Here is a 16,727-nt window from a genome sequence, read left to right on the forward strand (position 1 = left end):
CCCAGGGGAAATTTCTGAAAGCAGCCCTAATATGGGGGTGGGTGTGTTGAGGGGCGGTGTCTGAGGAGGGGAAGGAAACTCCCTAATTGAGCCCGGCAACAGCAGTGTGGTTTAATCCTGTCTGTCTGTCTGTCTGTATATATATATATATATATATATATATACACACACACACATACAGCCTCTTCCCTGTCCGTACAACACTTCACCCCCACCCCTTATAGATTTAATGTTTCTCTCCACCTCACCCCCTCCCATTATAAAATATGTTGCATTAGTTTCTCCCCCCTCACCCCACTCCTTAAATAATATATATAATGATTTATAGCACCTACGCTAATGGGTGGTCTGGGTTCTGCTCAGTCCTCCCGGGCCCCAACATTCCTACTTGGTCAGCTGAGCTCCAGCAGCCAGCCTACTTCTGGCCCATTGTCTTCTTGGGGTCCCAAGGTGGTGCGGTGCTGTCATCATCACCAGAGGAAGGAGGCCAACAGGGTGAGCCAGGTGCCGGCGGTCAGTCGTATATTTGTAATTTGCCCAGCACCTGAAGGCAGTTGGTTGGGCAGAGAAGCTGGGCTGGAGCATCCTCGCTACAGCCCTGCTTATGCGCAGATGCTCAAATTGGCTAAACACTGCCCAAACGGAGTATGTTTGTATCGGACCAGGCAGTGAGAGACAGCCTGTGTCTGTTGCAGCATGGCAGACAACTGAGGGGCCCGGCGCAGAGGGAAGGTGTAGGAGCGGACAGCGGGCCCTTCCTCACTGTCTGAGTGTACGGGCCCGGGACTCCAGTCCCGGCAGTCCCCCCCGATGGCGGCCCTGTCTGTGTGTGTGTCACTGTGTCAGTGTATGTGTCCGTGTGCGTGTCACTGTGTGTGTATGTGTGTGTGTGTCTGTGTCAGTGTGTGTGTGTATGTGTGTGTGTGTCACTGTGTGTATCTGTATCAGTGTGTGTGTGTATGTGTGTCAGTGTGCGTGTCACTGTGTGTCTGTGTCAGTGTGTGTGTAAGTATCTGTGTGTGTATGTGTGTCAGTGTGCGTGTCACTGTGTGTGTATCTGTGTCAGTATGTGTGTCGGTGTGTGTGTATCTGTATCAGTGTGTGTGTGTATCTGTCAGTATATGTGTGTCTGTGGCTGTGTCAGAGTGTGTGTCTGTGTCAGTGTGTATGTGTATCTGTGTCAGTGTGTGTCTGTCAGTGTGTGTGTATCTGTGATGATGAGCTGAGAGACGACACGGAGGGGAGGGATGGTGTGGCTGAGAGATGACAGAGGGAGGAGGTGATGGTGTGGCTGTGAGACGAAGCAGGGGGGGAGATGGTGTGCTGAGAGATGACGCAGGGGGGTAGGAGGTGGTGTTGCTGAGAGACTACGCAGGGGGAGGTGATGGCGTGCTGAGAGATGACGCAGGGGGGAGTTGATGGTGTGGCTGAGAGACGATGCAGGGAGGGAGGTGATGGTGTGGCTGAGAGACGATGCAGGGACGGAGGTGATGGTGTGGCTGAGAGACGATGCAGGGAGGGAGGTGATGTTGTGGCTGAGAGACGATGCAGGGAGGGAGGTGATGGTGTGGCTGAGAGACGACACATGGGGGAGATTGTGTGGCTGGGGGAAGGAAGTTACACAGGGGGAAGGAGTCTCATTGAACCGCTGTTGTATGATGATGACCTTGTTAATATTCTTACACAAACAGACATCATCCAGACGATGTGACCTACAATACATGAATATTGAATACCGACTGAAGACGCCGTCGTCCCAGGGAGGATACATCTCTTCAGAGGTACCACATTGTGAGAAACCACCGCACAGGTAAGATGCATATGGTATGGAAAGGAATGTTCCCAGAGTGACTAGAAATGGGTGGTGTGTCATGTCGGCACACCACATTCGGCATGTAGCCACGCCCATTCGGTATGTGGCCACGCCCCTTCGACATGTGACCACACCCATTTTTGACACGCGACGTAGGCGCGCACACTTTTTTTGGCTGTTTGTTTGTTTGTGTGGGTGGGGGGCGCCATTCTTAAACTTGCCCTGGGCTCCAAAAACCATAGTTACGCCACTGCCCCAGTATGTTTTCTTTTAACCCTTTCTGAAATAATCATTTTTAAACCCATCTGATCCAATGAGGCAGTGTATTGGGAGAACAAAAAGGCTACTGACAGCCATTTCTATTCATGGTTCTTATGTGTGTATCAGATATGATGTGGTGTATCAGGCATGAAATGGTACAGGAATGTGGAAGCAGGCAGGCCATAAATCCACAAGGTGTTGTCTACTGCGATGTACGCTTGTGTTAAGTTTTAGAAAGTCCTTATCAGTAGTTAACCAATAAAGTAGTTTGAAGTAGGTTTATGCCCATATTAGTAAGAGTTAGATGGGTATGACAAGTAGGATATTATATAAAGGAAGAACAAAGGAGATTCCAGTGGCCTGCCCTATGCCTGGACTAGACTGCAGTTAGTGGCCAGGAAATTGTTCGTTCCAGGCTCTCCATTCTGAGAGATGAGGCTCCTGGATCGTGTAACCATTATATTCCAAAGCTAAGTAACTATTATTCTTTTATATCTTGTCATTTGTTGTAATAAATTATATCTTTTTTCAAGATACTGGTTTGTGTGGCTTAATTAACCTTCTGTATCCAAGAACCTTATTCCTTTCCACCGGGAACATTAAAGTGGTGTCAGAAGTGGGATACAGAGAGTTAATAGTCATAAACATGCTTGGAATGTGTAGTTGATTGTTTTAGCATTGCTGTGCAAATGCGGGGTTGTGCAAACCCATGTAAAAAATCCTCTGTCTCATAAGTGAATGAGGGAGATGTGACCTGATCAGTCACAGAGTGTATACTGTACGTCACAGTATATCTGCATATTCTCTGTTTACTGTCTTTGTGTTTGTGTTGTTGAAACAAACAAGAATAATGCATTTTAAGATTTTCAAGAAATATGTAAATATGTTGAAAGATGAATTAGGATTTCAGCTGGCTGATTTCCAGAAAAAGCATAATGTTGGTTTTTAACTGCCTGCTATTGATAAGAGTAAAAATAGTGAAATTTTGCATAGACCAATATATGTTAAAAGAAGTGTAAAATCTGTTCAGAGGAATGCAGTGATAAAAAAGCCTTTCTCACAGACAGAGAGAGTAAGCCTGAATTCACATTGCCCCATGAATTCCATAGGGAGGGGGAGTGAATCCTCACAAGTAAGAGTTGAGATGTCAGCTAGCGCAAAAATAAGTGCTGATTTATTACACACAGAAAGTGTAGAAATTAGTGAGTTTGAGATACACAGAGAAGTGTGTCAGAAAGAACTTGAAACAGAAAATGTGATTGATCAGAGGAGTCATTGTGTGATGCAAATGTCTGATGATTTGGCAACATGTGAACAAAACGTTGAAATCCATGAATGCAAGGAATATGTCCAGAAAGTAGAGTCAAAATTGAATGTAAATGAGGTTTCTGATAACATGCCATTGATTTGTGGTACAAATGAGGTGAATGATGATATGTCTAAATTGCCCAGGACTGTCCAGCTTGCCATCCATTGTGATATGAATGCAGAACAGGATGTATGTTCTTGGCCATTGAAAGGGGTGTCGCTAAGTGAAGGGGTGGTGATGATGCCCAATGAGACAAAAGTGAAGGGGTGGGAATTAGGCAGTATTGCAGTTAAAGACCATGCCCCTGAGACTGAAGACTTCCCCATGACAACATTACTTTTACATGGCATGATCAACGTGTCATTGTTGAATTTAAAAGTCCAAAAAGTGAACAAGATGTGTTTTCTGATGAAACATCCATTGCAAATGATGTTCATGGTTTACTTGTTCATTGTGAAGGAGGGATTGGTGGGTACACACTGACCAACCACAAGGGGCTTACATGCAATACAGACCAAAGTTGCAGATTTTGTGTTTGGTAATGAAATTCGCATCCCAGTGTATTTCCTTACAAAGCCTTACCAGCCAAAGGTTTTGAAGCAGCTGAAAGACACACAGTTGCTAACGACAACGGCAGAAACTCTGATGCTGATTAAGGAGATTAAGGTGATACTTGCTGGCCGAGTGAAATTTAAACCAATGTTTGAACTGTTCATATTGGATGTCTTTATGATCACAGCTCCACGGTGGTGGGAAGATTTCCAAGACAGAGAGCATTATTGGTTCATGGACTATGGTGCTACCTGCACCCATACAGAATTGTTGATTTTTGCTGAAACAAAGCAGCTATCTTTACAAGCTGACAGCCGACTGACAGAAGAAGGGGCTAGCGAACTTGTTGCATCTATGACTGTTTTCCAAGTCACTGACAAGACTGGATGCCCTGTAAGTCCTCACAGTGAGAAATTAACATTTGACACAAAGTCTATATGGGCTGCTGTCCAAAGCTGGAAGATCGACAAGGGACATGCTGATGCACACACCTACAGCTTCAATGGTGTGTGCACAAGTGAAATGAGCACAGAACATGGTGTGCAATTCACCGCAAAGACAGCACTGATGGTGCTAGAACTGTTAAGCCATGACAGAGCTGAAGCTGCATCCGAGCAAACTCAAATCAAAGGGATTCCTTATATCCAAACCATGGTCAGCGACATTGCAAAAACTTGTTACATTTGCCAACAGCTGGAATTGTGGCCTACCTTGCTTGCTACTGATAAAGGCCTCATATACTGTGAAATAATAACTGCACAAGTCTGGCAGTTTGAATTAATTGTTTGCCACCAAGAAGATGGAGGACGAGTGTTGTACTGAACAGCTACAAAACACTGTCATTCAGGAGTGAAGTTCTCTCAAGCAGAGTGATACAAGATAAGAGACTTTCCTGAAGATGTGACACAGACTGATTTGTTGATATTATGGGATGTCCAAGAGCATTCAAGCAGACAAAGACGCCCATTTTACAGAAACAACTTGGAGTATATTGAGTTTTTTATGCTTCATACCATTCACAAAACTGACATCAGTATGATTGAATGAGTGGATGTGTTTAGGAAACAGGAATGTTCATATATACATATAATGTTGGGGTTTTTAGAGTAGGATGTATACATATATTTTGTTAACCGGAGGGTGGTAAAAGGTGGAACTTTTAAAGTAAGATATCTGGTGCACAGACACAAACACTTATGATAAGGTTGTTGTGAAGAAATGTTTAGTAGGAAGAGAAATATAGACAGGTGTAAGAGACATTTGCAGCAGGATAAGTACCGTATATACTCGAGTTTTTCAGCACATTTTTTGTGCTGAAAAAGCACCCCCTCGGCTTATACTTGAGTGATGCCCGCATGGTACGCAACTGAGTAGCGTACCATGCGGGCCGCGGTGCAGACTATGTCTCTGTGACACAGCTGCACCGCGTGTGTAGCGATGACCAGACGGAGTTCGGTCAGCACTACACACTGCCAAACACACAGCCGCCGGAGCCGGCAGCTGTGTGTTTGTTGTAATCAGCAGCCAATGAGAGTCTGTCAGACTCTCATCGGCTGCTGCTGCTCCCACTGCGGGAGCCATCTTCCGGCTCCCGCAGTGGGTAATGGGAGAGACGTCATGACGACGTCTCTCCCATAATGCAAAGCGGCCGGAGGAGCTGATAACAGCGGCGGGACCAGGAGCGGGGTTTCAGGTAAGTGTTTTTGTTTGTTTTTTATTAGGACTACTGGAGGCACTACCAGGGGGGATTACTTCTGAGGGCACTACCAGGGAGGATTACTACTGGGGGCACTACCAGAGGGAATTACTTCTGGGGACACTACCAGCTGCTGCATTTCCCACCCTAGGCTTATACTCGAGTCAATAAGTTTTCCCAGTTTTTTGTGGTAAAATTAGGTACCTCGGCTTATATTCGGGTCGACTTATACTCGAGTATATATGGTAAATGCTTATTTTGTTTTGCTGTTATGGTTTATCTCACACTGTTTCTTTGTTTAAGCCAACAGGTTGATGATTGGAGCAGGAGATGAGAGAACGGCGCTGGAGGTGTGCCTGAGATGACGATGGCCAGAGAGTGATTTCTTATACAGGAGAGTCCAGGAGGACAACAGATCTGACAGCACAACCATAACATACATCTATGTGCATTCTGCAAGACTGAACTTGTGCCTTATATTGGTTGGATTCACACACTCACCAATATTCTCAACAGTTTTTCAAGATTTCACTGAACTGAACTTTACTTTACTGATATTAATTATCTTATAAGTAACTGATATATTTGCTATAATCATATGTATTATTCACTGTTTTATTAGAGTATGCACATATAAAAGGGGATTGTTTATGTCTGAGTGCAGGGTGGATTTGAAGACATTTCAAATACGGGATGTAGGACCTCAATTGGTTAATGCTGCCAGGGAATGGTGGGCTCTGTTAAACATTACACGTAATTGTAGTAATACCCCAGACATGATGCAATTAACACCTGATCCTGATAAGAGCAGAGATCTTTTGGCCAATGTATACACTGTGGTGGCTAATATTCCATATATTCTTCCAGATGATGTGTATTACCTTTGTGGGAGAAAAGCCTACAAATGGTTGCCCTATGGGGGATTTGCTAATTGTACATTGGGTGTTTGATACCATTCTTTACAGATGGGAATCAAGTTAATACCAAGCAGATTCCACATCATTTGTTAACCAAGAGAGCAGTGCGGCCTTTAAAACAGCATCATGAGGACAGTTGGTTATGGTGGTTCAACCCTGTTCAGAAATAGGGGGTTGGTTCACCGGTTTACTGCATATGCTTATTTATGGAATCATGATTATAATATGTATGTATCTTGGGGTCAAGGTATTATTTCTTTGTGCAGGGAAATGTTGTAACATGCTGGATTCTGCTAAATTGATGCCGATTAGGAGGAAAGATTCCTATGAGAATATGATATACATGTCTTCCACACCATAAGCCCAAGGGTGGACTATATTGGGATAGCAAAATGGCTACTGACGGCCATTTCTATTCATGGCTCTTATGTGTGTATCAGACATGAGGTGGTGTATCAGGCACGAAATGGTACAGGAATGTGGAAGCAGACAGGCCATAAATCCACAAGGCGTTGTCTACTGCGATGTACGCTTGCGTTAAGTTTTAGAAAATTCTTATCAGTAGTTGACCAATAAAGTAGTTTGAAGTAGGTTTATGTCCATATTAGTAAGAGTTAGATGGGTATGACAAGTAGGATACTATATAAACGAAGAACAAAGGAGATTCCAGTGGCCTGCCCTATGCCTGGACTAGACTGCAGTTAGTGGCCAGGAAATTGTTCGTTCCAGCTCTCCATTCTGAGAGACGAGGCTCCTGGATCGTGTAACCATTATATTCCGAAGCTAAGTAACTTTTAACTATTCTTTTATATCTTGTTATTTGTTGTAATAAATTATATCTTTTTTCAAGATACTGGTTTGTGTGGCTTCATTAACTTTCTGTATCCAAGAGCCTTATTCCTTTCCACCGGGAGCAGGCAGTGTCCCCCTTGGGCTGCAATAGAAACAATGAAATGCATACTGTACAGTACCCTCCAACGCCCTCCCTGATAACACCAGTGTCCCCTGTGACAATCAGGACAGTACACCCAGTAATAAGAAATTGGGGCAGGGGAATACGGTCTATGAAGTACAATTGTCACCTCTGCATATTTCTGCTGTTCCTCCTGCAGTTCCAGCTGTTGGTGAGTCTCAATCATTTCGGTTTGGTGAGCGGCGACATCCTTACTGACATTTTCCGTATGTTTTTCTATAACATCCAAAGCTTCATGATCAGAGGTCACTGGTCGGATATTTTCAGCATTTAATTCTGCTCTAATTTCACTCCATACTTCTCCAACCTTACAACACATAACAAACAACAAAAGTAGTAATAGGAAACTAGTTCTGGTCACGCGAATAATATCACTGACAATTTCTAAGTATCTATTAATCATATTAGCCCTATTGGACAGTTATGTACTGTATATCATAAGCTTGTATATTGCTAGGGTAAATACTGGAGCAAACGTTTCAGGGAAAAGCCATTTACACATAGTGGACAACAAAAGCCTACAAGAGATCTGCTCATTACCTCTATGTAGAAGCATCAGATTATAGTATGACAAATTCACCAAGCCTGGACGGGTGTAGTATAAAAACTTGACAGTCAGAATGTCAACATGGACATTCGGTTGACAAGTGATATGTCAACATTCACATATGTCGACATGGTCAAACTGTCAACATGTTCATAATGTCGACATACAGTTTTTTTGCATATTGTAGTCTAAGCCTAAACCTACCCCTAGAAAATAACACAAAAATGTACTGTGTCAACAGCATGTGACAGGCCCATTTTCCCAACAACACTGCAACAGCCCCACCGTGCTCACTTAGTGACATCACAGCCACTAGGAGGAGGACAAAATAGGGACAATATCAAGAAGCTCTGCAAATAAACTCAAAGGGGGCAATTCAATTTTAGGGCGTCTGTTGGAGCAAACCAATTGTTGCTCCGTCTGTGTGCGATATTCTGCCTGCGACAGCATCTCTGCTCGATGAGCAAAAATGTGTGATAAACCTGTGGTTAGGGTGCCCTAACCAGGACTTTAGATGGGTTTAGCCGTTTTACATGACTAAATCCGGTCTAATAGGGCGTGAAGACGGCAGTAAATAATGGGTACCAGAATAATTGCATTGCAACACTGGACGCCCATTAATTATCACTGCCCACACAACAATTGAATCGCCCCCAATGAGGGACCCAGTATCTTTATCAGGCTACCCATGAATGATCTATAGGGATTTCATCCTCTGAATCCGTATCATTGCAAATAACATCTCAATAGTCTCATCATTTTCCACTTCTACCAGTGAGGTGCTAAGTAAATTCGGCAAGCTAATAATAACATGAATAAACACAGAATACACCATAAAGCTCTAGGTTTATTGTGCAAAAATACACTTACTTTAAAATCAAGATATCTGCTTATTATGCTGAGTGTGACGTAATCCAGCGCAGATAACCCGGGCAAGTTTTCAAAACCTAAAAAAAATGGCAGATTAACGAGAGAAACACTTTAAATAAAAACAATACACAGACAATGTCAATTGTCTGGTTAGCCCTTAAAGGTCTGCCAAATAAGAGTACAAGTGGCTTTACATAAAGAAAAGAACGATAAGTATATACAGTTACTTTTTACTCCGATGGAACAAGGATGTCAAGATTAAAGCATAAAAGACTCATTATTATCCTTTATTTATATGGGGCCACAAGGGGTCCGCAGCAGCTTCCAGAGTACAAAGACAGAAACAGTGTGAACAAAAACAGCAACGAAATACAGAAGACTGCAGAGAATGGCCATGGTTCATAAACATTGCTGAATCAGACGTCCTGATACTCAAATATGCAGCAGGACGTCAGAACCAGAGGTTGGTTGCCATTGTAGGCCATGGGGAGGGTATAGTGGTAGAAGCGAGGGAAGGAAAAGCACATTAGGGAAGAGGGCCCTTCTCGTGAGAGCTTACAGTCTAAATTAACAACAGTTCAGGAATTATCCTGGAACCTGTTATGGGTGATTGCCTAACGTAATGGTGTGTATGTATCTGGCAAGCCAAAGGACTAAAAATACATTCTTTTTATATAAGGTTGCACTAGTGGTGGACCTGTAGGAAGTCTCATACATAAGACAGTATACCGCATTTTCATTTCCCATCATTATGAATAAGGAATATCTTACAGACAGGATTGCCATTATTTTGAGAAACAATAAAATATATCAATGCATTTTTCAACATAAGGCTGTAATATAATTATTAACTTACGTCAAACTCTCCCTGGTGTTATTTATTACACAGTATGAACGCAATACCCAGGACTGTACCAATACATTATTATTATCTTTTATCTATATAGCGCCACCAAGTGTCTGTTACATCAATCAACAGGCTGACGTGAAAATCCAAAAAGGAGTTAAGAGAAATAGGACATTTCCTGTCCATCTAATACAACCTTTAGTGAATGTCAGTATATTATGTCTACACACTAAAAGGCATGACTTGGATTTTTTTCATGTTAAATACTCTCCTGCTGCATCTCAGATATCAGATACTGCAACTATATGTAGTATTAAAGTTCTTACCGAGTTTGGAAAACACCGAATAAATTTTGGCGCGGATGTTTTCAGCCACTTCCATGATTGCAATGCTGAAGCAGTTCACGGGCATTGGGGTGACCTCCTGTTCCTCCTGGAACTGTCCGACTAGGGGTTTCTTTGCATCTATTAATGTAAGACCAGTACACTTGCTCAGATATCACAATCATTATTCAGATAACTGTATTGAATAATAATATCAAAAGCAGTTCAGCATGTCAGGGGAGGGACAGCAAGATGAACTGTATAGCAGAGATATAAGTGGAAAGTGCTGAGCTGGAATACAGGTGGGTAAAGCAAAGAACAACATAGCATGGATATAAAAGATGGGGCTTATAGCAGCGTTATACATGTGTCTGTTTTTTGTCAAATGTTATAGAAATAAGTACACAGTCATACTATAGTAGCAGGTTTGTGACAATAGTAACTTGGTTGCTGGATGAAAGAGAAAAATGATTAGTGAAGTTATTGTATTCAATTTGGTATCATATCATATAACAGATAGTGTAACAGTTATCTACATTTACTACTCTGCAATGCTGCAATACCTCTCCACCTCTGACAGCACGCAATCTGCTTATAAATGATATGGGGTTTATCTCAGACACCACGCGTTTCATGAACAGTAATCCTAACATCATAACATTATGCTTATGCTATCAATTCTTAATACCAAGGATTTTCCAAGGGACTCTGGACCTCATTCAGAGTCGGTCGTTGCGGCCGCTCGGTCGTACGCCACCGATGTTCGCTAAACTGTGCATGCGTAAAATTCGCAATGCACGTGCGCAAACTACCTATTACGATCAGAAATTGCTCTCTCCTTGAACACAGCCAGGTCGTTAGTTTGAGTGACAGGATGAGGCGTTTGTGGGTGGTAACAGGGGAAGGTGCTTGTGAACGGGGGAGTGGAGATCCGAACACAGGCGTGCCTGACTATGCGAGGGGAGTTTAATGGGAGTGCATAATTAACTAAGTAGTATCATGGCACATGTGACATGGGAGGTTTTTACACTGACTAGATCGTAGTGCTTAAGAGAGGGTATGGTCAACCTTAAGCTCTACGACCAGCTCTGATGGTTCCCGATAGTCTCGATTAATCCTTATATGCCCGGAGATGACGTGTAATGCGAACGAGAAGGGGGCGTATTTTTAGTCTTACGGCCGCATCCTCCCCTCGCACGTCCAGCTAACGATCCCATCTTAACGACGTAACTTGCGAGCGCTTCATTTGCATATCCGGCCCCTTTTACCTTACGACCGTGCGGCCGCAACGACCGACTCTGAATGAGGTCCTCTGTTCTTTAGCTTTTATTTGTGTACTTATAAAACATTCACAGCTCACTCATGGTAAGCCATACACAGCAGACATTAAAGGTAATTAACACATATTTCAAATTCTATACCTCCCTTTACAAAGAGTGTGCCCACAACATGTTTTCGAACGGTGACCATAAATAAACCCTGTGCAACCTTTTGTGGGTTTACAAGTCTTGCTGGAAATGCACATGGTTAAATTAATTCTATTACCATCGTAGGATAATAACCTTCATTAATTTCAATGTTTACATTTCTTTTTCGTAAATAAATTATGAAAGTGATGGGACATCGGGATGCAGTCAGGAAGCCGACGGTCGAAATGCCGACCGCCGGCTTCCCAACTGTCTAATCCCGGCAGGGGTCTAATGACAGGCGTCGAAATCCCGACGCCTGTAATTTTACCTATGCCGGGAGCCCGACATACCGATTGAAGGTAAGCCGGGCGGCGGGCGCGGGGGGGATGGTTAGGGGCTCCCCCCCGTGAGGGTTAGGCTAGGGGGTTTAGGCACCCCCGGGGGGGATGTTAGGGTTAGGCACCCCCCCGGGAGACTTAGGTTTAGGCACTTACAGGAGGGGGTTAGGGTTAGGCACTTGGGGGGAGGTTAGGGTTAGGCACCCCTAAGGGAGGGTTAGGGGGGGGGGATAGGTTAGTAAATACATAAAATACCTGTCGGGATCTTCACTGCCGGTCTTTTAGCATCGGGATTTGAACCGCCGGACAACTGCCTAAATGCCTTGTCAGTTTTCTGTATTTTAATGTTTTAATAACAATAGTCAGGCATGCGAATTCCATTATAAAGTATGTATCAAGGATACCAAAATTATAGGATGAATATTTTTCTACCTTTTATGGGTAGAAAAATGCTCTGCAGCACCTGCTAAACAGTGAGCTCTGTGCCTGGCGCACCTCTGCCACCCCTTGGATCTAATGTACATAATCTAATCCTATAACAGTACTCCATAACTAGGGCATTACTGTGCCTAGCCTGCACTTAGCAAAGAAAGCCCAGAAGGTGCAAATAGTGCACGCCTGCAATAATATACCATATTGTCATTCAAGTCCATGCACTTCCGTGTACACAAGTTGTGCAAAAATAGCCACATAGTCGCAAAACCACAATTGCACTGCTGTAAATGAACATTGCTGTACACAAGTTCCAAATAAAAAACAACTTACTGTAAGCGATATATTTACTAAAGTGAGAGTTTTTAGAAGTGGAGTTGTTGCCCATAGCAACCAATCAGATTTTACTTAACATTTAACTAGCACCTTCTAGAAGATAATAGCTAGAATCTGATTGGTTGCTATGGGCAACATCTCCACTTCTAAAAACTCTCACTTTAGTAAATGTACCTCTAAGTTTCAAAGTATAGCTCAATTGACAGAACATGAGACACATAACCCTTTCTTAAGGGTGCTATCATTAATCTGAACAAGGGTTCTAGTATGCCACAATACACATGAATATGTCTCTTAGGAACAGGTAAGTATGCGTCTGTAAATATCGCTGTAAGCCTGCAATAAATCGCGAGTGCATTTGGTTCAGTGTAATCAGCATATGAGACATGTAACATCAGCCATGTTTATAGAATGTTGGCTCACAATCATGAGCGACTGCATGGCTCACTAAGGCGGATGTGTCATGTTCTGGCGCATACAGAAGGCAGCCTCGCACACACACGGTTATAGGTACTGATGAACGAAGATAGTCTCACCCTGGGTTCAGGAGTATAGACATGTGGAACCGGGGATTCCACATCGCAGCAGTCTGTCTAATTAGTTGCAATGATCTGAATGTACAATGAAACGTCTCTTGGCTGTCACCATTTCTGAAGTGCCAATTGCTGTGGCCGGCTGCAGTACCTACTGCACTGTGGAGCTCCAGAGTTAGAATCTCAGCGGTAACAATATTTCAGAAAAGAGGGATTGACTAGGGAAATATTTTTTTAGTGCAATTCTCCTTGTATAAAAAGAGATAAGGAATTGTGTTGGTAAGTACCTCTGACTGCTCATCTTTCTAGATCTCTGCCAACCATCGTTTACACATACCGTGTTTCCCCGATAATAAGACACTGTCTTATTTTTTTTTTTGTTAACAAAAACACCATAGGGCTTATTTTCGGGGTAGGTCTTATATTAATTTTGACAGCAGTGCCCTTATGCAGGCCCCCCCCTTGCAGAAGTGTCCCATATGCAGGCCACCCCCTTGCAGGCCCCCTTGCAGAAGTGCCCCTTATGCAGGCCCCCCCCTTGCAGAAGTGCCCCTTATGCATGCCCCCCCCTTGTGGAAGTGCCACTTATGCATGCCCCCCCCCCCCTTGCAGGCCCCCTTGTGGAAGTGCCACTTATGCAGGTCCCTCCCTGTAGCAGTGTCTCTTATTGCAGTGCACTTACCTGACTCGCCGCCGTCCGGGATGTTGCTCTCACCTGCGCGCTGACTGGATCTAACATGATCCAGCAGGCACGGCCGCACAGGATCCTCAGCGCGCGGGTGACGTCATGACGTCACCTGTGCACTGCATGACTGGGAACGCTGGTCTCTGCAGCGTTCCCAGCTGAAAATGAGTTCAGGTAGGTCTTATTTTCAGGGTAGGGCTTAATTTGGACCGGGTTTCAAAATTAAGGGTAGGTCTTATTTTCGGGGTAGGTCTTATTATCGGGGAAACACGGTATGTACATCATTTACTTGTATGTGCTTCCATTACACGGTGGCTCTGTGACCCCCACATACAACTACACAAAACATCAAACAATGTTATGTTTATATATAAAAAGAATGGGACTGTTACTACATTTTCTATCCTTTCCCTAAAGATACAATGAAAGGAGTAATCTATCTCTTTTGAGACCACTCTTAAGCTGCTGAATCTGGGCCTGATCCAGACCCGCTCGTAAGCGTCCGCATGCTCGTTCTGAGCGATGGCCGCACAACTGCGCATGCGTATGGTTCGCAATGCACATGCGCAAACCAGTCATTGCGGTCGGAAATCGTGCGCTCATAAAACACAGAGGAGCTGCTATTTTGAGTGACAGAAAGTGCCGTTTGTGGGTGGTAACGGGGGAAGGTGCTTGAAAACGGGGGAGTGGTTGTGCGAACGCAGGCGTGCCCAACGGTCAAAAGGGCGTTTAATGGGAGTGCATAATTAGTAAAGGAGCGTCATCGATCACGTCACTTGGTTGTCTTGTAGCCTGAACTGCTCGCAGTGATTGTGGGAAGTAATTCCTACCTCAAGCGCTGCGAGCAGTTCAGATGCCGTTCGATGTTCCCGATTAATCTAATAAAAACAGATGACGTGATTTGCGAACGGCAAATGGGCGTCTTGAAAAAATAGCGAGCGCATTTAGCGGACGCTCTCACAGACATAGAGGCGTCCTCACACCGCAAAGAGCGAGCACTCAATTTAAATATCCGGCCCCTTTTTGAGAGCGAGCGGCCGCAAATAGCGTCCGGGTCTGAATCAGGCCCTCTGTCTCCTAACACAACGCTACTGTTAGCATTAGGCAGGTAATAGCGGTTGGAAAAGGAAGAGACGGGTTCAAAGCGCTGAAATACTTATTTCTGTAACAGTTGGCTGGGATGATATAAAATGTTACACATATAGGACCTCATTCAGAGTCGGTCAAAGCGGCCGCACGGTCGTATGCCACCGATGTTCGCTATACTGCGCATGAGTAAAGTTCGCAATGCGCGTGCGCAAACTAGCCGCTACGATCAGAAATTTCTCTCTCCTTGAGCACAGCCAGGTCGGTAGTTTGAATGACAGATTGAGGCGTTTGTGGGTGGTAACATGGGAAGGTGCTTGAAAACGGGGAGTGGAGATCTGAACGCAGGCGTGCCTAATTATGCGAACGGCGTTTTATGGGAGTGCATAATTAGCAAAGTAGCGTCATGGCACATGTGACATGGGAGGTTTTTACACTGACATGATTGTAGAGCTTAAGAGAGGGTATGGTCAACCTTAAGCTCTACGACCAGTTCCGATAGTTCTCGATGGTCACGATTAATCCTTATATGGCCGGAGATGACGTGTAATGCGTACGAGAAGGGGGCGTATTTTTTTGGATTCCGGCCGCTTCCTCCCCTTGGTCGGCCAGCAGACGATCAGAACTTAGGGACGCAACTTGCGAGGGAATCATTTACATATCTGGCCCCTTTTCCCGTACCGTGCGGCCGCTTCGACCGACTCTGAATGAGGTCCATAGATCCTGATTCTGAGTCATGCTCTGAGATAACCACTGCGAACATAGGAGCTCATTCAGACCCGCTCGCTAGATGCGTTCACTCGCAGCCTGCATATGCAAATCCAGCACACGCCCAGCAAGGCAGGCGATCACACGGCAAGGCATTAGCACACCCACTATGTCTTGGTGTGCGATCACTTAGTGTATGTAGACGCCCACCAGCTATTCATAAGACGCCCACCTGCGCACGTCATCTCCTGGAACTGCATGAAAACATTGGTACATTGATGCGATCGCAGCGCTTGAGGTTGACTATACCCTGCCGCAAGCACTGCGATCACTTCAGTGTGAAATCCCACCAAGTGATGTGTGCTATGACGCTGCCTTTTAATTATGCATGCCTTTGAAACAGCGTTGCAACACTCAGGCACGCCTGCGTTCGCACCTCCACTCCCCCATCTCTAGTGGTCTTCCCCTGTCACCACCCACAAACGGCCTCTCCTGTCACTCTCTCTGCTGGGCTGTCTATGGGCAACGAGCGAACGCATTCTGATCTTTCGCAGTGGTTTGCGCACGAGCATTGCGATGCATACGAGCGAGCGTGTCTGGATCAGCTCCATAATACAATAAGTGTGCTAGCCATACCATGCGTCCGTATCTGAGACACAGGCTCTTTGCGATCCCACTGTCCCACTGCTCTAATCACAAGAGCATCATCAACACTACAGGGGTGTTCCTAGAGAGGAGGGGACCCGTGTGCAGTCTTCGTCCAGGGCCGCCTCCTCTCTCTGGCAGCTGGCAGCGAACTGAGCGCAGGGCAGCAGTGGTAGACTCTGGGCACTAGTCTGTGCCCAGAGTTTACAGCGCTTTCGCAAGTCACCGGGAAAATGGCACGGCACCCATTTTCCCGGTGTTTTCCATACTGCGCATGCGCAATTTGCCAGGCGTATTTTACAGCTCTGACACCGACTACGAAGAGGGACTCCGGAATGGTAAGTATAATATGGGTGCAGGGTGTGCGGTGTGGACCCCCCTGGACCGCACACCCTGCACCCATTATAAATACACCCCTGCATCACTATCATCAGCACTTACACCTAC

The 16,727-nt window shown here is 44.7% G+C and overlaps 1 protein-coding gene across 3 annotated transcripts in view; it reads right to left on the reverse strand.

Annotated features, from left to right (window-relative positions):
• Positions 1-16,727, reverse strand: part of CFAP69 (cilia and flagella associated protein 69) — a 78,905-nt gene that overhangs the window by 16,610 nt on the left and 45,568 nt on the right. For all 3 annotated transcript variants that reach the window (XM_088478621.1, XM_088478620.1, XM_088478622.1), the window contains 3 exons: positions 10,112-10,249; positions 8,939-9,015; positions 7,631-7,828 (listed from right to left, as the gene is read on the reverse strand). In XM_088478621.1, the coding sequence (XP_088334747.1) occupies positions 7,631-7,828; positions 8,939-9,015; positions 10,112-10,249 (413 nt within the window). The remainder of the gene's footprint in view (positions 1-7,630; positions 7,829-8,938; positions 9,016-10,111; positions 10,250-16,727) is intronic.

Source organism: Taudactylus pleione, unplaced genomic scaffold, assembly GCF_031769625.1.
Source record: "Taudactylus pleione unplaced genomic scaffold, aTauple2 ptg000216l, whole genome shotgun sequence".
NCBI lineage: Eukaryota > Metazoa > Chordata > Amphibia > Anura > Myobatrachidae > Taudactylus > Taudactylus pleione.